Source organism: Mustela nivalis (genome assembly GCF_964662115.1).
Source record: "Mustela nivalis genome assembly, chromosome: 6".
Lineage (NCBI taxonomy): Eukaryota > Metazoa > Chordata > Mammalia > Carnivora > Mustelidae > Mustela > Mustela nivalis.
The window spans coordinates 83396020-83416946 of record NC_139025.1 but is presented as its reverse complement, the minus strand read 5'-3'; the positions used below and the strand labels follow the sequence as shown (position 1 = coordinate 83416946).

Genomic DNA, 20927 nt, shown 5'->3' with positions numbered 1-20927 from the left:
CGGAGGACCACCCAGTAGCAATAAGGAGCTTGTTAGTGGAGAAGAAAGAACACAGGTGATAAATAAAGACTTCTTCATTGTCTTTTCAGCGGTTCCAACAGAGTTTTACTCACCCCCAGGCAGGCCGGGAAGAGGACAGAGAAGGAACAAAGATAACATTAAACCTTCGGAGTAGAAAACACCAAGGTGGGGCTGTGAGGAAGGGCATCAGGAGGAGGAGGGGAGGGACTGGGGGCGAGGGGGATGAAGTTGGGAGAAAGAGGAGGGGTGGAGCTCAGGGAGGGGCTGGGCAGTTGGGAGGGTAGGGGCCAGGGTAAGGGTTGGGGAGGAGGGCTCAAGAAGCCCTGGAGGCAGCCACAAAGATGTCCCTGTAGCCCTTGATCTCCTTGATCTCTTTGCTGCTAATGAGGACTTGCAGCTGGCGGCGCCCGGTTTTGATAGGGTAGAGGTCCACTTGAATTTGGATGGTATGTCCAGCCACCAGCGTCCCAATGCTGAAAGTCAAAGAACCTGTTAAAGCTTTAAGTAACTGTCAGGGATTGGGGGTGAGGGGGGAGGGTGATCCGGTTTCCCCTCTTGGTGGGTAAGCACCTCCCATGCCTCAGTACCACCAAGCTCAACCTTCCCCAAGGAGGGTGGGCAAACGGGGGTGAGTAGGCACCAACCAGGAGATGAAGGATCATCCTGTGACCCCACAAGGTACCCCTTGTCAGAGACCAGCACGAGACAAATGGTACATACTTCTTGGATATCTGCCCATCGATGAGGCCACTTCCCTCTAGGACCATGGTGCAGTTACTCAGAGCCACTGTCAGGGTATTGGTGAGTGTGATGTGGACGGTCAGTGCCTTGCCCACCTCAGCCCTTTTAGACACCTGTGCGGAGAGAAGGTGGGGATATTGTGGTCAGCTGGCCTGATTTCTGTACTCCAGCTCAGTCACCCGACTCCACCATCCCACTGTTGACCACCAGGGACTGCTTACTGAGTGGTAACACTGCCGCAGGGTGAGAAGAATATGAGCCCAGAATATGTGTGTCTTAGAAGGTCACAATGCTTCAGGAAGCCACCATCGTCTGGGACCTGGCACCACGTAGAAATCTATTTCCCTCCCCACCATCTGGTTCAGGATGGCAATTTGATTTTGACCTAAGGGCCAGCTCCAATCTATTAATCATGGCTGATAGAAATGGTGTGTTGGAAAGACTCCTGAGGTCAAATCCAGAGTCAGATAGAGTTGTGATGGATTAGTAGTGTCTGACACAGGAAGAGGGTAAGGAAGTGGTATCCTATGTGCCATCTATATGCTATCAGCAATATCATTCCAAGGCCAAGGTCATATGATATAGCAGAGCCAGGACCTGACCCAGATGTCCCAGGCTGTGGACAGGATCTTTTCCCCACGTTGCTCTGACATTAGAAACACTGAGTTTTTCCAGGTGTGTTCTGTGCATCCCATGGGAATCTGTCATAGGGCAGCATAGCCTTGGCCTGTGAGTGGGAGGCAGGGATTCTATCCTACTCACTCCTAGAGCTGGTGCCTCGCTCAGCTCAGGCCAAGTGGTGGATATTTGATAAATGAATGTTGAACTAAGATGAATTCTGACCACCCAGATCATACTTGGGACACGTTCTGGCTCAAAAGAGAATTAAAACAAAACAAAACAAGGAAAAACAAGAACACATCCTGACTTCTCTAAAATTCAAATGGAAGAAACAAACCCTTTGTACTCTAATGAGGGCAGCAAAGTAGAACAGGTAAAAATGTCTTTGGCTTCTCTCCTAGTGGTACAGATAATCCTTAGGTCCTTTACCGGTGGGGACCAATTAATAGTCTCCTCAGCATCCCATGTGTTTGCACTGGATTTTTTTTTTTAAAGATTTTATTTATTTATTTGACAGAGAAAGATCACAAGTAGATGGAGAGGCAGGCAGAGAGAGAGGAGGAAGCAGGCTCCCTGCCAAGCAGAGAGCCCGATGCGGGGCTTGATCCCAGGACCCTGGGACCGTGACCTGAGCGAAGGCAGAAGCTTTAACCCACTGAGCCACCCAGGTGCCCCGTTTGCACTGGATCTTGTTGGGAACCAGGACTCTGGGTAACAGGCAGGGTGCTCACCTCAGCACCACACTTTGTCTGCACTGCCCACTGTCTGCCACATCATAGTCTGACCACCTGACAGCAGGGCCAGGTGGCTTATGACGTGGAACCACTCAATTCTTGCTCTGGGTGGGGATGGAGCATGCTGCTAACAGATCCAGCAGGGGCAAAGCCAGCCTGGGACTAGGCAGAGGGCAAGTCCTTCAGAATGGGGTGTGGGGCTGGGGAAAGGAGGCTTCAAGGGAAGAAAAATCCTGGTAAGGGGAGATGGGGAACATTTCTGCTTCTATTGACCTTTCTTCTACCTGTGTTCCTTCCTCATGTAATTACTTGCCAGCCACATGATCTTCGAGCTCAAAGTCCGAGCCTCACCTTTCATTTGTTTTCCCTCTTCCCTGTCACACTTGTATTAACATCTGCAGTAAGCTTTGGAATTTGACTTGTGTTTTTTCTCAAATCCAACTCCTCAACTCCATCTCCTATCCATGCCTCTCCTGTCTGTCTGCCTCTGCCAAGCTTTTTCCTTGCTTAACATGCCTCTATCTCCATCTCATTTCTCTGTACAGTGTCTTCCTGTGTAGCCCCCACAAAATATCACTCCTCTGAGAAGCCTTTCACCCTGCCCTGCACTTTGCAGGGTACAGGTAACATCATACTGGGCTTTAATCATATATTTGGTGTCTGAAGCAGGGACTATGTTCTGTTCACTGCTGGAGCCCAAGGCCTGGATTGGGTGAGTCAGAGGGCCCCCAGGCTCCATCTCTGTCCAGACACCTTACCTCAATAGACAAGTGAGGAGGCTCCAGAGAGATGTCTTTTAGGACCAGCATGGACCTCCCTGTATCCTCCACCTTGGCAATGCCAGACACCCGGATCAGTTTCTCATCTGTTAGCTTGTTTCTGTAATTGTCGTAGGGTAGCAAGAGCGGCAACTGTATCTCTAAGCACAGACAAAAGACACCTTGAGGAGTCTGGAAAGAGAGAGACAGAGAGTATGTGTATGTGTGAGAGAGAACATGTGTGTGAGTCTGTATGTGTGTGTAAGTATGTTTGTGTGCATGTGTCTAAGAGAGATTCGGAGCACTTACCCTCTACCCACCACCCCCAGAGATCACTGTTGTGTCTCCCCTGGCAGGATGGTGTCGGAGTACAGCACATAACGTGCAACGTCCTGCCACCAGCAGCTTCACTGTCTGCCATGTGGGTGTGTTGGATCTCCATGGAATCTGGCTAAACCATACCCAGCTTCATTCATGACCCCAAGGTTCCCATCCTTCTTGGCAACTTTCCAGGCCTATCTCATACTCACCCTTCCCAAAATCCAGGTTCAAGTGCACTGTTTGCCTCCAGAGAGGCTCCCGGGTTCCACCCTGGTGCAACAGGGCCTGGGCGCTGAAGCGCACCTCCAGGCTGATGGACCCCCGGGAGTGGACTCTGTCTGGCACCCTCCAGGCACGCAGTGTCAGCATCAGGTCCTGGCCCCACTCGGGGGTCCTGGCCAGGTGAAGCTGCAGCTGTGCAGGCTGGTCCTCAGGGCCCCCAGAGCCCAGCAGATCTAGGAAAGGGGAAGAGGCCCTTCTTGGGGCCAGCATTTTCCGGGAAGCTTTCATGAACACAGATCGCTCCTCAGGGGATCCTGGCCAAAAGAAGAGCCAGTGAGGAGAGACTGAGAGACCAGGGACCTCCTTTGGGAAGCTAGCCACCCCCAAAACTCTCAGCTCCCCTCCCAAAGCCCCAGCCATGTGAAGAGCTGCAGCAGGAGACAGGACAGCATCATGGCTGAGAACATGGGGATTGCCAGTGCTCGGTGCTGGGTTCAAGTCCTTGCTCAGGCACAGTCCCTTAATCTCTGGGTGCTCAGTCCTTTCATCTATAACCCAAGTATAGCTCCTTGCCTTCTAGAGTGGCCAAAATGGTGAGTTACATGAGTTGCTGAGCATAAGCACCCGGCATGGTTCTTTGTTGTCAGTATTGCTGCTGTCATCAAAGCCAGAGACTTCTTCCCCTGCCAGCATCCTCACTTCTAAAATACATGCTCATGTCTTCTAAATGGATCTTTATCTCTTGCTCCTGGGGGCTACTCAACATTCAGGCTGAACCTCACCTCACCCCAAACTGTGGACTTCTCTCTATAGTAGCTGCTATGCACCAGAGGCACTGCTCCAAGTGCTTTCTGTGTATCCACAACAGCCCTTGAAGGTGCCATTAACCCATTTTATAGATGAGGAAGTGGAGGCACCGTGATGGTAAGAACTAGGCTAGGCTTACACAGCAGGGCCTTGGTTGGTACTCAGGGTGTCTGACTCCCCCTGGCCTTCTTTGCAGGGACATCTACTCCCTTCCACAAGCCAGGCATCCTTTGCCTCCTTAAGCATCCACCCCCCCTACTGTCTTGACTTAACGAGATCATGATATGACCCTAGGACAGAGTTTCAAGTAAAATAAAGGACATTCAATTTGAATTTCAGATACACAATAAATAGTTTTCAGTTTAGATATATTGCATACTATATTTGGAACACACTTATACTAATAAAATATTTGCTTATTTGAATTTATCTGGGATTCAGATTTACCTGGATACTCTCTACTTTTATTTGCTCAATCTAGCAACTCTAGGGCCACATGGCCAGGGTCCAGGAAAGCCCCTGGGAGTTCGCCATGAGGAGGAGGTGATCAGGCAGGGTTTTAACAGAAGCAAGCCATCCTCACCGGGAGGCATTCGAAGGAGATTATACCCACCCCCCACCTCCTGAGTCCCCAGGGCCCCAAGCACCTTCTGGATACTTGTAGGAGCTGGTAATGTTCTGGCGCTGATCTGACCCTACCATCTTGGTGCTGATTTCCTTCCCGATGGAGCTGGTGTTATGGACCAGGATTTCCTGGGCCTGGCCATTCCCAAAGAGCCAAATGACTTCATCAGCATTCACCTCGGCATACACAAATGGGGTGTCATAGGGCAGGTGGACCTCCCCTTCCCTGATGGCCTTCACAGAGGCAGGGCCGCAGCAGAACAGCCCTGTGGAGGGAACAGAAGTTGAGGACAGCTGCCAGCTGCCAGCAGTTGGACTGGGGTGGCTGTTGAGGGGGAGGGCGGCAGGGGCAGGCAGGGAGATGGGATGGAGAAGACCCACATCCACAGAGTGCTCTCAGATTCCCACAAATTCACCCAATCCTCACAGCCACCCTGGCAGTTATCATCATCTTCCCTACTTTATAGGTGAGGAAGCAACTGAGAGGTCCTGTTACTCCTCTCAGTCACCCAGCTGAAGGCGACACAGTAAGAAAAATACTGCTCCTTTCTGGCCTCCTGCTCATGTGGTCAGTGCCCGACCAGCCTCCGCACAGAGCCCAGACCCTTCCACAGGGCCCCTCACTCACCGCTGCTGGTTTGCTGGGGAGTGGGGTCCAGAACCTGCCAACCATTGTATCCTGGAGGAAGATCTTTCCGGATCATCCAGCACTCATTCCAGACATGGAAGTTCCTACAGAAAAGAGGAAGAAGATGAGGATTTATTTCAGAAGATTTGCCAGGTATTGGACACTATACTGAATCCTGTAGTTTATATCGGTTTTTTAATTAAAGTGTAGCTGACATACAATATTGTATTAGTTTCAGGTGTACAACATAGCGATTTAACATTTATATCAGTTATGAAGCGATCACCATGAAAAATCTAGCTACCATCTGGCACTGCACAAAGCTATTATGTTTTAATTATATTCACACCCCTCCCTTTTTTTTACTTATTTAGAAGTCATTTCAAACTTACAGTAAAGTTGCAAGTGTAGTACAAAGAATACCCATCTACCCAATTCATCTATCATTAACATTTTGCCTATTTGTTTTATCATTCGCTTTGTTTCAGTATGGATGTGAAGATGATGAATACATTTTTCCCCTTTGCTTTCTACTTCGGTGTGTACTTTCTTAGAGATCTTCTCCTACATGATCATGTACAGTTATCAACCTCATACATTTACTGCTGATACAACACTTTTTTCTAAATTACTGTCTATATTTCAGTTTTGTCAATTGACCTAGTGATGCCCTTTATGACATTCATTTCTGCCTGGTCCAGGATCACACGCATCTAGTTGGGTAAGGCCCTTTGTTTGCTTGGATCTGGAAGGGCTCCTCATCCTTTGTTGTATTACACTGACATTTGGAATATAGTGTTTATTTTTTGCTGGAGTGATCCTCATTTTGAGCTTGTCTGATGTTTCCTCAGGATTATATTCAGATTGTGCATTCATACACAGAATTCGACACAATTCTGTGATCCCACCTTCCCAGATACACCACTGCTGACTGAACGGGGGATGTTTCATCCTTTAGGAGCTCAGAGAGGGAGGGGCTCCAACGATAGCCACTAGTTCTCACACAACTCAAAGATCATACCTGGAAACTAGCTGGAAAGGAAAACCGGAAAATCAGATCTGAAGTAGAGCAGAGGAAAGAGGAGCCAGGGGAAGAGATGAGAGATACAGAAATGAAGGGATGCACAGAGATACACACGCATGTACACATACACGCTCACATGCGTGCAATGAGAGTGGGGTAGGTAGAGGAAGAAGCAGGAGAGACTGAGGAAGTAGGCAAAGACAGCAAGTCCAGGCCCAAGAAGGCAAGCAGAGAATGGCACAGACGGAATGGCTCAAAGAAGGAGGAGTAAGAGGCATGCAGGTTTTGAGATCAGTATTCACAGACCACACAATCTATTCATTAAGATTGGGCTCTGGAATGTTACCCCATAGTCTTCTGTCTCTGAAATGAGTGTGATGTGATGACCTAATTAGCCAGAACAGTCTCCTAGGTGGCAGGATTACTCTCTGGGCACCAGCCACAAAGGGAAGGGTGATACTGCCTCAAGACCAGAGAGCAGTGTGTCAGAGTTTCCCTGCCCATCCTGAGATGGAGCAGAGATCTGTTTGAGACTGTGTCCCCTTACCATATTTTGTCTCGCTTCCGAGTTGGCAGCATCTCTGCATTTTGGTCATAGTAGGTGTCAATGGTTAAGTTCCCATCCATGTTGTGTGCAGAACGAAAACTGGAAACCACACGGGTTGGAACACCTAAACATCTCATTACTAAAGAGAAGGAAAGCGTGGAGAATCACTGAGTCCATTTCAAGTAGAATCTGGTTTCCCAGGCATCCTTTCTAAGTTTTAAGCTGGAGGACAGAAAGAAGGCCAAGATTCTTGCAGATCCATACCTGTAACTTCTTTATTCTCAGGGCACTGCACCCAGGCCCAGAACCCTGCTGCCTACCTGCCCCATCAAAGTCTCCATCCCACTAGGAGAAAGAAATCATGTGAAGGTAACTTAAAACAACAATATGCAACTCCGTTTATCATTTAGGGCTTTTTTTCACTCAGCAGCTTTCCACAGTAAAAACAGAGAACCTGAAATATTTGCTAATTCAAAAGAAAATAAGAAATTTTAAGCCTTGTGTTGTGGCCAGTTTTAGGAGAAAAGCTGTGTGACCATCAGTAGGTGACTTAACTTCTCTGGCTCTTAGTCTCCTTATGTGTAACAAAATAAGGAAATGGACCAGCTGATTTACTGAAATACAGGGTTTGGAGGAGGTAAGAAAGAAATCAGAGAAAGGATAGAAGGGCAATATAGACTTAATGGAGGTTAAACGGAAAACCTCAGGGACAAAGGGAACTTGCAGGTAGAGGCAACAACGATCTTTGACAAGGCAACAATACCCTCTTGTGGCTTCTCAGGATAGTACAATAAAGCCTTTTTATTTTCTGTATTATTATTTTTTTATTGTTATGTTAGCCACCATACAGTACATACAGTACATCATTAGTTTCTGATGTAGTGTTCCATGAGTCATTGTATGCTCCATGCAGTACGTGACCTCCTTAATACCCAGCACCGTGTTAACCCATCCCTCCACCCCCTCCCCTCTGAAACTCTGTTTGTTTCCTGTAGTCCACAGTCTCATGGTTTGTCTCCCCCTTTGATTCTCCCTCTTTATTTTTCCCTTCCTTCTCCTAATGTCCTCTATAAAGGATTTTTAAAGCTGAGTTAAAATTTCATGTTAAGTGGTTAAGATCTACTCATTCAAAGCAGATACACACACACACACACACACACACACACACACACACATCTGCCCAGGGCCAAATAAAATCAAGAGCCAGATGTGCCTTTGGGACATAGGGCCCCACCTCAGCCAGCAAAACAAAGAGTTTAGATGAGGAGGTTAGGCAGAGGTTTCCTCTACCTCTCCCTTGTTCAGGAGGAGCAGAGGGTGCTTCTTGAGGCTGCTGGGAGGATAATAAGTAAGAAAAGTAAAAGAACTATTGAGATTGATCAATGTTTTGATTGATTCAAGACCCCAAAGGGAGCCAGTCACCTGTTCACAAGTCACCTGTCTATGCCCAGCACAGCTTCTGGGCCTGTCACCTTTTGCAGGGGTGACAGCTAAACCAGGGCTGCAAGTGGCCAGAGGCTGTCTGATGGGAACAGCAGTCCCCTCACTCAGTGGCCCCAGGGCTCTAGGGCCTGGGAGCAAGGAGAGACTTCAACGTGGAATAAGGATGCAGACCTAGATCTCATCCTCTCATCCCAGTATCTAAGGACCCAAGCCCTCCTCCATGACACCTGCCTACCCAGGGACTTCTCCAGCCCAGGCATGTGGCCATACTAAATTCTGATGCTGTGCTGAGCATTTTTTGGGGAAAATGGGAAAATGGAAGAGCAAAATGAGGTCACTTGATTTGGTCACTTGATTTGAACATCTCCTCTGTCTGCAGTGCCCGAACCTAACTGCCAAGCTATGCTCTCCCTGTCAGGAAAATTTAGAACTTTGTCTTTGGCCTCTGTCTCTGTCTTCCCTGATCTATGTTCCCTCCCACTGAGAGCCAGTCCATTTATTCAGCAAACATTGACTGAGCCCCACAATGTAACAGGTACACTCTTCCTTGCATAGGGGAAGACAGGAAGGCACCTCAATATTCTGTCTTTCCCTCACCTTCATAGATAATCCAATCAACGCTTTTGCACTAAATTGTAATAAATGATCATGCATAAAACGTCGATGCTTCATGCAGGTATTTGGCCAAGTAGCAAACCTCCAATTGTAACTCCTCAGAATCTCTCTGAAAAGTATTTGGTAGCTACCAGCTCTGCCCACAGCTGAGACCAGGCTTTCCCAGACCGTCTGCTTGCACCTCAAGTTTCCCCCAGCCTGTCCCTGATTCCAGGCTCCCTTGGAGCTGAGAAGCCTGACTGTGGTAGAAGGGAGCTGCCTTTGCCTCCACTTCGAGACCACAAGCTTCTCTTTCCGGGTGACCATTTTAATAGTCCATCTGCCATCCAGGACTCTGCTGAATGATTGCAACAGGTCAGCCTCCCTCCTAGGCAAACATGCAAGACTCCTCAGTCTATGCTGGTTCAGGGTCACATGAACATCATTCCTTAGCTGGGGGGCTACCAACAAGCCACAGTTATGTGAAAATGGAGATCCTCAGAGCCCAACCTCAAAGGCTTATCACGAAAATTAAATGAATGACCCTGCATTCCCATCTCCCCACCACTCACCTGTGCACATTACAGCTGCAAAGACCCAGCACTGCCCATACTTCACAGGCTGCCTGCCCCTGGCTGACCACTGCCGCAGGATGGCTACGCTGCCATTCCATTCCAGCGGGCTGACCCCCCTGGAGTAGTCCTCTCCCCAGTTCCCCTGCAGCACACCGCTGTCATCATTGCTGTTGATCTGCAAAGGCCAGACAGGTGCGTTTCTGCAGTGCCCCAGGGAAGCTCAGCTCATCCCCAGACAGGCAGGAGAGCAGTCCTTACCATGGCGCTCACCACCCTGCAGATGTACACCGGGTCGTTCCGCTGAGAGTAGTCTTTGGACGGGTTCTCTAAGAAGTACAGGCTCTTGTTCAAGATCTCAAAGCAGATATCTATGATGTCCTCTTCAAACTTCCAAGTGATTTCAAGGGAGAGAAAAGAGAAGAGTATAAATGTCCATTATCCTGAAACATCAAGTCAGTGACAGATTTTTATAGATGGGGCATATGTGCTGGGGTTGAGGGTTAAATACTAGACAAAACCCTGCCTTCAAAGAGCTTACAAATCAAATTGGGAATTTATGAGATAAAGAATTCTGAAAAATGAACTGTGTGGCTCTGATGGAAAAATGCAAACAGAATTTGGAGGTGGGAGATCCCTATTGACCAAGAGATCGGAGAAGGCCATTGGTGCCAGGGGGCTTTGAAGGACTAGATGGACAGGAAGAGAGCAGGGTAGAGATGTTCACCGAAGGTCTTTGAGTTTGATTTCAAGGACAGGGTTTAGAGGTTCTTGTTTCTGGAGGACATGAGGGAGTAGGAAAGATCAGATGGATAAAAACAGGATCAGCCATGAAAGGAGAGGAGGCCGAGTGTGGGGATCCTGGAAATCGGTAGAGGAGTTCAGCTGAAGTTGGGAGCCCAGGAGAAGCCAGTGTAAGCTCACGACATACATTTATAACATGTAAAGCAACACATGCAGCAACCCTTTTGGCTGCCAGATGCACAGGTATTTGTTTCAGTTTCAAAAAATTACACAAGTTGTCACAGAGGGAGAACAGGGCAAGGCCCGCTGTTCTCTCCCCACTACCTTCCTGGTGAGTATGGAGGGGGCGGAGATGTCAGTGGGAAGGAGGCAAAAAGTACATCCATCATGGCTGGTGGTTGGGAGTGGGAAAGTTGCCCAGAGTCAAAGGTCCCACCCTTTCTATACTGACTGGATATTGGATATTATTAAAGAAATTGCTGTTCATTTCTTTAGTTATGATAATGTATTATTCAGTTTTTCAAAAAGAGTCATCATCTTTTAGAGCTATAAACAGAAGCATTACTGGACTGAATGATATAGTATCTACAATTTTCTTCCAAAAATTCCAGTGATGAGTTGGGAGGGACAGGGACAGCATAGACCAGGGATGGGCAGACTTTTTCTGTGAGGGACCAGATAGTAAGTACTTTAGGTTTTACAGGCTGTGGGGTCTCTGTCTCAGCTATTCAACTCTGCCTCTGTAACATTAACACAGCCATAGATGATACGTAAGTGAATGAGTGTGGCTGTGTTCCCATGAAATGTTATTTATGGACACCAAAGTTTGAACTTCATATAATTTTCACATCAAAAAAATTTTTTGGTTCTTTTTCAACAATTTGAAAATATGAAAATCATTCTTAACTCAGGGACCATATAAAAACAGTCAGTGGACTCTAGTTTGCAAACCCCTGGTGTAGATGGAATCAGGTTCACCATAAATTGCTCACTTTTGAACTTGAGAGATAGGTCAATTTTAGTAGCCTATTTGGATTATGTTTGTAGTTTTTTATATAAAATATTAAAAACTTGAGAGGCACCTGGCTGGCTCAGTTAGTGGAGCATGCCACTTTTGATCTCTGGGTTGTAAGTTTGAGCCCCATGTTGGGTGTAGAGGTTACTTAAAAAAATCTTGAAACAAAAAACCAAAACTTTGAAAGATATCTCCCCTTCCTCCCTTGCCCTCTCTTACTGGATGGGAAATCAGCAGGTGCCACACACCCTGACTTTTGTTAGTGGCCCTTTGTAAGCTAATAGAGTTGATTAAGAACCAGCTTCAGGAGACCCACCCCAGGCCCACTTTCTGTGACAGGGTTACCTGCCCATAGTTCCAGGGCCAGGCGGTGATGAATCTTTCATGACCCTTGTAAACAAAGCCATAGTCCATCATGATATACTCCTGTAGCAGTATTTCACTTGGCAGGTAGACATCGTCCTCTGAGTGGTTAAGGAGTAGAGGGGGCAAAAAACAAAAAGTAATAAAGAGATAAGACAGCAATGACAGCGTCCTGCTGGATAACAAGGGAACAAACATGTTGCTGGCAAGAGAAATCAAGACTGGACCCTTTAAAAATCTACTTTGCTTTTCTAGAGGCCAGTGATAGAATCAGTCCCTTTAAAACATAATCATTATCTTTTGCTGATGGTAAAAGTGGAAAGCTTCTTGTAGAGATCTGGAAAATACAGGTGATGGAAAGAAGATAATGAAAATCACTCAGTCCTCCCACTCCGAGATACCCACCGTTACAACTGGTGAATCCCAGCCATTCTTTCTCTCCACTTAGACAATTAAGGTCCTACTGTGTTCCATTTCCTAATCTATTTCACTTAACCTCACACCATGAACATTTTCATTGTGCCATTCAATTTTGGGGGGTTTTGTTTTGTTTTTTGGTAAAGATGGTTTTTAGTGAGCACATGGTAATATATGGCATAGATAGTTGACTTGTATCTTCTGGGTTTTCTCAGAAGAACCTCACTGAGCATTCCCAGTGTTTCAGGTTAGCATTACCCCCTGTGAGCAAGTCGTACCTGCATTCCAAGGGTTAAAAAGCAGGATGAAAGTCCCCAGTGGGTGAACCACACTGTGACTCTGACCCTGGGAGATCTCTAGCTTCAGAGTGTAGGGACCAATGACTGCGTTGGCTGGCGTGAAAAGGGCAACTAAGAGCGAGTTGGTGTCAATGGTGAAGTCAAAGGCGCTCCAGACATTTCCTTTTCGAGCCTGGGTGAGAGAGAAGGTGGCTCGGGTTCCCAGCAACTCCTTGGGTGCCGGTCCTGTGTGGGAGAGAATGACCCCAGAGTGAGGTTTTAAAATCCATGTGACGTGATTCTAGGAAGAAACTGAGAGGACCCTCACCTCCTTGCTAATTTTTTTGGCTTAAGGCTTTTATTGCCAATGGGTGTCTTTGGGCAAGCCACTTAGGACCTCTGGGCCTCAGTATTTTTATCTGCAAAATGGGATCATAATACTACCCACCTGAAACTCTCAGCATGGGGATTAAATGAAATAATATGTATGAAGTGCGCATAGCACCTGTTGCATATGGAAAAATCAGCTATTACTATTACAACTGCAGTTTGCTGAGTTGGCCAAATCTTTCCTTAACATCACTTACAGCACCCTGGGGATCCCAAGAAAGGAGAGAGGAGGGAGCACTCAGAACGGAGAGGTGGGAGCCCTATAGGTGAGTTTTTGCCTTGGGGTCAGGTGAACTCACCAGTCTCGGCCACGAAGGTGAGATAGTCTGTCCCAAAGTGAAAGGGTCGGTTGAAATGTAGTTGGAGCCCAAAGGACTGGCCCCGTCGCACGATGAGCCGCCTCAGGCCCATCTCCTGGGTGTGATGCTCTTTGTTGTTCCTCGGGCTCTGCAGATCCACAGACCTGAGCTCCAAGGCTGCCACTGGAAGGGGGCAAGGAGGAGACCAGTCATTACCCAGCTGTGGCTCCCTGACTCTGTCTTAGGTAGGATTCCATCCAGACCTTAGCCCTTCTGCCACTCTGCCTCCTAGTTTCACAGCCTAGCCTCGGAGGGCAATGTAGCAGGATCTGACCCTGGAGTGGGAAGACTGATCCTAGTGACCTCTGCCCCCGGACCCCCTTAAGAATTAGGGCCCCAGGAAGAGAAATGTTTCTACAGCACTAAAACTTAACCCTTGAAGGGCCACTGCGTACTATTAACCACTTTTGTTGACAGTCTTTCCAGAAGTTACTCTATTGTCCTACTGATAGAAGAAAGAGCATATTAGAATTTTGTACAAATTAAGCCAGTGAGTTGACTGGAGGCTGGGACCTCAGCTACGGGCTTTAAGATCCTAGGTGGGTGGCTTATTTCTCACCTGTCAGCCATATTCCATGTGTATGAGGGCACTGACTCTTCCCAGGATGTTCCTGTAGGTGTACACCTAATATACAGATTAAAGACTCTCATAGCTCCATGGGCCAGAGTTGTGGGCTCTCACCACCTCAGCTGTGAGACTTCGAGCAAGTCACTTATGTCCCTAGACATCAGTGTCCTCCACTGAGAAACGGAGACTGTGGTAGTCCCACCCCATAGGGTTCACATGGGCGTTGAGTGAGGATTCACGTGGAAAGACCATATTGTAGTGGCAGGTGGAGAGTCAGCCCTCAGTAATCCCTCATTGCTCTTAGTGCTAGGAATAACGCAGCCTCAGACTGCATTTGCTTTGTTATTTCTGCTGGTGGTATTTATTGCACTTACCATAAATGAAAATCTGTTAAGCCTTTGTTCCTAATAGCATATCAGTTTATCTCAGTGGTTCTCCACTGGAGAAATTCTGTCCCCTGGGGGAAATTTAGCAATGTCTGGAGGCATTTTTGGTGGTCACAACTGGGATAGAGCCCAAGGATGCTGCCAAACAGCATCCTAGAGGAAAAACAAATGTCGGCACCTACTTGGTTTTTGTGCCATTCACATTTTGAACTTCCACATATATTCTTTTTTTAAAAAAGTATTTTTTTTTAAGATTTTATTTATTTATTTGTGAGAGAGAGAGAGTGAGAGCGAGCACAGGCAGACAGAGTGGAAGGCAGAGTCAGAGGGAGAAGCAGGCTCCCTGCGGAGCAAGGAGCCCGATGTGGGACTCGATCCCAGGATGCTGGGATCATGACCTGAGCCGAAGGCAGCTGCTTAACCAACTGAGCCACCCAGGCGTCCCTTTAAAAAAGTATTTTATTGACTTATTTATTTATGTGAGAGAGATTGAGCAACAGGGTGAGGGGCAGAGGGAGAAGCAGACTTCCCTCTGAGCAGGGAGCCTGATACCGGGCTCAATGCAGACTCCGTCCAAGGACTACAGGATCAGGACCTGAGCTGAAGGCAGACACTTAACTGACTGAGCCACTCAGGTGCCCCCAAACTTCCACATATATTCTTTATGTTTTTACTAAATGAGTTCAATTTGCTAGTTTCAGCTCATCTTTCCCACCTGGCTAGGTTTCTTGAATTCCAATTCTTTCACTCAAACACCATCCGAGGATTGCCTAAACTGTCACTGGCAATAAGATGGTTCTAAACATTAGGGCTTAAGTCAGAAGCCAATGGAGTCATGTTAGAGCTTTCTTCCAGGTTAATGCTGAGCTATTAGGAAATACCCTTTAAGTATAGTTGTTCAACTACCTGTGACTACATCTAATACTTCACATGAGGAAAGTGGATTAGGTATTTGAATATGTTTTTCAGGAGGGCGCCTGGGTGGCTCAATCAGTTAAGCCATCTGCCTTTGTTTCAGGCCATGATCCCTGATCCTGGAAACAAGCCCGTCCCTCATTGGGCTCTCTTCTCAGTTGGGAGCCTCCTTCTCCTTCTCCCTCTGCCCCTTCCCCTATTTGTGATTTCTCGCTCATTCTCTCTGCCAAATAAATAAATAAAATCTTTAAAAAATGTATTTCACAGTCTAGAGCAAATCAAATTTAATATTTACATCTTTCCCACAAATTTGTTAAACTTTTGGCTAAAAACACTGTTCTTGTTGATCCCTTGATCTCCCTTCTTGTAACCTTCTTTCCTTGAGGTAGATTCAAAGCTGAATTAGTGGATCAAATAATACAAAGTTTTTAACTTCTTGATGTAACTTAGGCACTTAAATAATTACATTATTAGAACCAGAAAAGTCAGGGCAAGATCTAAGACAGTTGCTTTTGGGTTACTTAATAGCATTTTTTTAAAAAGTCAAGTCCAATCCATTAGTAGTTAGAAAATAAATTTAGAGAAATGTGACCAGTATTTTTTAAAATAGAAAATATCACAATGTATCACACATAAGGAGAGCAAGTGTAATTTTATGTGTAACTGGGTCATGATGTGAACTGTGGGTCATAGTCAAAAATTTGAAAACTGGCCTAGATACTGGTGGAAACGGATTGCATCTTCTCTGTTCCTGAGGGGTCTGATGTATTCATACCAGGAACTGCAAGACCTCTGAAGGAAGCTTCTCCACCCCATGTATAGAGCCCAGTAGCCATTCCACCCTGAAAGATCAGATTCCCAAAGGCGGCAGTGAACAGCACCCAGGAGTGCTTATATCACTTCCGCAGAAAGGAACAGGACTGGGGCCAGCCTTTTCCTGGCTGCTGTTCACAGCTGGAAACATAGTTCCTAAGGGCAGCCAAGTCAATTCTCCCTTTACCCAGGCTGGATCTTGCTTTGGGAAAGAAAGGGGAAGAGGAAGAAAGATGTCTTCCTCTCCATGCCTGAGGTTGCAGTGCACGGAGAAAACTCATTCTCCTTTGGAGACTCGGGTTTTCTTTTTATTCCACTTAATAGCACTATGTATTTGGCTCACTAAAGTGCATTTCCTGTCAGGGAGACAGTGACTTCAGAGAACAAAAGAGAGGTCCTTCAAGGGAGTAGGAAAAGAAAACCAAAAGGCTCAAGAAGAGATTCAACAAAGCAGGAAATCAAGCAGAAGCAATTAGTAAAAACATGTCAGCACCCATAAGGCCTTCTTGACTTGGTCACAGGCCCACCAGAGTTAATGACTTGAGTGAGGGGACAGTAAGACCTGGCCACGTGATTCCTGGTGGTTGACTAATATGAAGACAAGGAACGATCAAAATATACCCCCATGTATATTAGTCTTAAAAAGTTGGGGCGGGGTGGACATCTAAACAGCCATCTGTCTGTGATGAGTTCTGAGGTGAGTGCTGAAGCTCCTGCCATTTGAGACCAAAGCCTGAGGCAGCCTTGCTCTCGAGGGTGGATCCATCTTTGCCCTTGGGTCTTAGCTCAGAGGTAACCACTACACTGAGGCTTTCTTTGGCCACTGAATATGATGCCTCACCTCTCACCCTATTGCTTGCCATCACAAAACCCTCCTTATTCTCTGCTATTCATAATACCTAGAATTAGTTCCTCAGAAGCAGAGACCTTGGCTGTCTTCTCATACCTGGATCCCCCATGCCTAGGATGGAGCATGGTTCTTTTTTTTTTTTTTTTTTTTAAAGATTTATTTATTTATTTATTTGACAGAGAGAGATAACAAGTAGGCAGAGAGGCAGGCAGAGAGAGAGAGAGAGAGGAGGAAGCAGGCTCCCTGCTGAGCAGACAGCCCGATGCGGGACTCGATCCCAGGACCCTGAGATCATGACCTGAGCCGAAGGCAGCGGCTTAACCCACTGAGCCACCCAGGTGCCCCATGGAGCATGGTTCTTAATTGCTGTCAACGGTAGCTAATGCTCACTGACTACCTACTACATGCCAGGCACCATCAGAAGTTATTTTATTAATCTGAAACCATTTCTGTTCTTTCAACCATCCTGTGATGGAGGTGTTAATATTGTTCCCCACATGCAGAGAGGTATAGGGAAGAGCTGGGATTCAAACCCATGTGGGCTAGTTCCAGAGCCTTCCCTCTTAACCTTCACAGTCTCCTGCCTTCCTTGGTGGGTTCTCTAGGATGTTTGCTGCAGCAGTATGTGCAGCGTGGATAAAGTACAAGGAGAATAGCCCTACAGGAGGGCATTGGGACTATAGGGGAAGAAGAGAGAAGCCCACGATGGCAGCAGGTCTAACATGAGTGGGTGCTTGACTCCAGGCCAAGATGCTGCTATTCGATTCAGTGGTAATGGGTACACCTATCCATGGTGGGAGGATAAAATGGTACAACTTTCTGAGGGCAATTTATCCGTATTTATTACCAAAGAAAAGAAAGTCTTAAAACATAAATATATTTGAGCCATAAATTCCTCTTTTGGAAATTTTTCCTAAGAAAAATCATAATTTGTGTATAAAAATGTAAGCAATGAAGATTTTCAGTTCAACCCAAATATCCTACAGTAAGAGCTGGATATGTAAACTTTATTCCTCTCATCTCAATGTAACCAACAGAAAGAACAAAGAATCTGAGGAAATAATTCATGAGGCATTAAGAAGCAACATAAAAAGACTCAAACCCGATATGGTAAGAGGTGGCACTATGGGAAATTCCTCTTTCCTTTGAGTTTTTTGGTATTGTCCAAGCTTTTGCTTTGAGCATGTATTCCTTTTGTATTTAGGGTAAAGTGTTACTTTGGCTAGAGGCAGGTTTTTAAACAGGAGTGACACCCTCAGAGCTGTAGGTCAGGATTAATCTGGCTATGGTATGTAGCCCAGACGGAGGGGAAAAGTCTGGGGTGGGAGGGGCAGTGAGACTCTGTCCTAATAACCCAGATAAAAGGTTAAGACGATCTAAACAAAGGTGTTGGCAAGAAGAAAGGAGGGACCGCCCGGTGTGTGCGAGGGACTGGTGAGGGACTGGCGTCCACGGGCATGTGACAGGCTAGTAAACACTTGTGGAAATACCTAATAATTCCAGGGCTTCCTTAAGCTAGTTTGGATGAAGACTGGGGCAGGTTAAAAGCATGCACAATGTCCTAAGCAACGTCCTAGGCAGTCAGGCTACTGGTGAAAGACTGGAAAGCTCCAGAGATAATGAAGGGTAAATTATCCTAGGCACAGCCAGCAATGAGATTTGGCACCGGCCACTGAACAGCAGGTGCACTCGGCTCCTTCTCCTTCTCCTGCCTTTGTCCCTGCATTCAGTCTAGCTCCTCTGTCAGTATCTTTTCCCCCTTCTTGTTATTATGATAAGTTTAGTGCTTTCTTAAATACTCCCTTCCTTTTCATTGCTTCCCTTTTAAAAAATGTGAAAGGGTATGGCTTTGTGAGAGCTCTCGAAGATTCCTAAGGGATGAGATTACTGCAGAGTGTTTCTGTGTCTCTTAAAGTGTGCAAGAAGAAAAATGTCACATTATCTAAAGGCTCAAGTCCAGGTTTCTTTGTCAAGCATTCAAAGCTCTCCCCAATGTGGTGCCAACATATCTATCCAAACTTATCTCCCAGTAGCCCATAAATGAACTCTGCCTCATTCATGTTGTGTCTTCTAAATAGATCATGCTTGGCTGGCTCTACCTCTGGATGGTCCCTTCCCCAATCCCTACATCCCTACGGTCTCCATTCTTCCAGCAAAATTCAGCATCCACCTTTTCCACGAAATCCTACCCAAGTATTTTGGAACATGGAGATTTCTTAACACCTGTAACAATAGTTTTGATGAAGTCCCAGAACCTAAGTCAGGTTCGGTAGGGTGAGGTTCGGAGCTGATGACTAAAGAAAGAATTCTTAAGACATCTTTGGTGCAAAAAGGTGGTTTATTAAAGCACGGGGACAGGACCCATGGGCAGGAAGAGCTGCTGCCCCGGGTTGTTAGGAGTGGTTGGTTATATACACAGGAGTTGGGTAGGTGAGGACAAAGGGGTGTTCAGAAGGGCTGTTGGGGCAAAGAATACTATCAGGATATTGAAGGCTTAGTTGCTATCAAGTAAAGACAATTGGAAGTCTGGTGGAATGTTACATTCCTGCTATCAAGCATCCTTGTTAATGAGATTTAGGTTTAGAAGAAATTTAACTTTATTTACTTTTCCTTCTACCTCCGCCTCCTTCCGTTTTTCATGGAGGGGAGGGTGACATTAGGGCTTGAGGAACTGAGTTCTGTGTCTTTGGAAATTGGGCTATTGATAAGGTAACTTCTTTGTTGTAATCTCAAGGAAATTTGAAAACCAAGGGAGACTCCTGTTTTGCAGGATTGCGATCTCAGCAAGTTAACTATTTATCATTTTATGGCAGTCAGGGGTGCCTGAGGAATGCTACACCTATGGAAGGGAGCGGATGAAGGTGGGGGTGCAAGGCGCCAGCTCTTGCTTTGTCCTCAGCCAGCCTCCTGCTCCTTCATCAGTTTTATATCTGGGTAATATTTCTTGAGTGTTTTTAAGCCCTGGGCTTTATATTTATTATCTCCTTCTATCCTTACCCCAAAAAGATATTATTAACTCCATATTATAGGGAGCAGACAGACCAGCAGTGAGCTTAAGAAACTTGCCAAGTGTCAACTACCTAGTAAGTGGAAAAATTGTCATTCAAACCTAGACAGCTTGACTTCAAAGACTACCTAGCTTTTCACATTTGGCTTGTGGTTCTGGTCTGGAGGTTTTCACCTTTTTTTTTTCTCCCAAGTAAGTGAATATTGTGCTTTATTCGAATGAGAGTGTAATGAATAGACCTAAGAGGAGCTGTTCTGGTGGAAGAGTGGGGAGCTTCTCTGAAGAGCCCTAGGGGTCTAAAGAACACAATGAAAATCATAGATTCTTCCCAACCTCCTCATCTGAAAACGCCAGGTGGTCAGGTCAGAATCAATTCCAGAGCCCACCTGGTGTCCCTCTCTTCTTCTCTGGAATTTCTCGGACTCTGAACCATTTATTTGTCAGTTAATCATGTACTACTAAGCTGTTTCTTTGAAACACTATTTCCCTTTAATGGTATCTACAGGATTAACTGTATTATGTAATTGTTTATACCTAGAACTCAGCAATTCAAATAGCTGCTAGCAGGAGCCAAGTGTCCCTAAATTTTTAGGCCTAATGCAGCAAATGTAATAAAGGACATATATCCATAATGTAGAAAAGTTGCTATAAATATTAAGAAGCCTTGCTGTAATCAGAGAAATGCAGACTAAAACAATAATGAGATCCTGTCTTTGATACGTTTAAACTATTTAAAAGATTTAAAAAAAAATCTTTTTAGGGCGCCTGGTTGGCTCAGTGGGTTAAGCCGCTGCCTTCGGCTCAGGTCATGATCTCAGGATCCTGGGATCGAGTCCCGCATCGGGCTCTCTGCTCAGCAGGGAGCCTGCTTCCTTCTCTCTCTCTCTCTCTCTGCCTGCCTCTCAGTGTACTTGTGATTTTTCTCTGTCAAATAAATAAATAAAATCTTTCTTTAAAAAAAAAATCTTTTTATTTTATTTTTTAAATCTTTTTAAAAAATACTTTTATTTTTTAAATTAAATTAAAATAAATTTAAATTTTATTTAAATAAAATTAAATTTAAAAATATTTTTTTAATATTTAAAAATATTTAAACTGTTTAAAATAGCATATTCTGTGAATATGCTATAAATGGAAGTGTACTGTTTCATACATTGATGGTGTT

The 20927-nt window shown here is 45.8% G+C and overlaps 1 protein-coding gene across 1 annotated transcript; it reads right to left on the bottom strand.

Annotated features, from left to right (window-relative positions):
* Window positions 1–334: 334 nt before the first annotated feature.
* TGM7 (transglutaminase 7) lies at window positions 335–13361 on the bottom strand (the record flags this gene model as incomplete). The annotated part of the gene is made up of 12 exons (XM_082735423.1): window positions 13164–13361; window positions 12475–12720; window positions 11762–11880; window positions 9919–10047; window positions 9658–9835; window positions 7049–7187; window positions 5478–5581; window positions 4873–5115; window positions 3406–3732; window positions 2876–3036; window positions 742–875; window positions 335–494 (listed from the first exon to the last, which is right to left on the bottom strand). Exons 1-12 carry the CDS (start codon window positions 13273–13275, stop codon window positions 335–337), a joined length of 2052 nt encoding a protein of 683 aa, XP_082591549.1. The 5' UTR covers window positions 13276–13361.
* Window positions 13362–20927: the final 7566 nt, after the last annotated feature.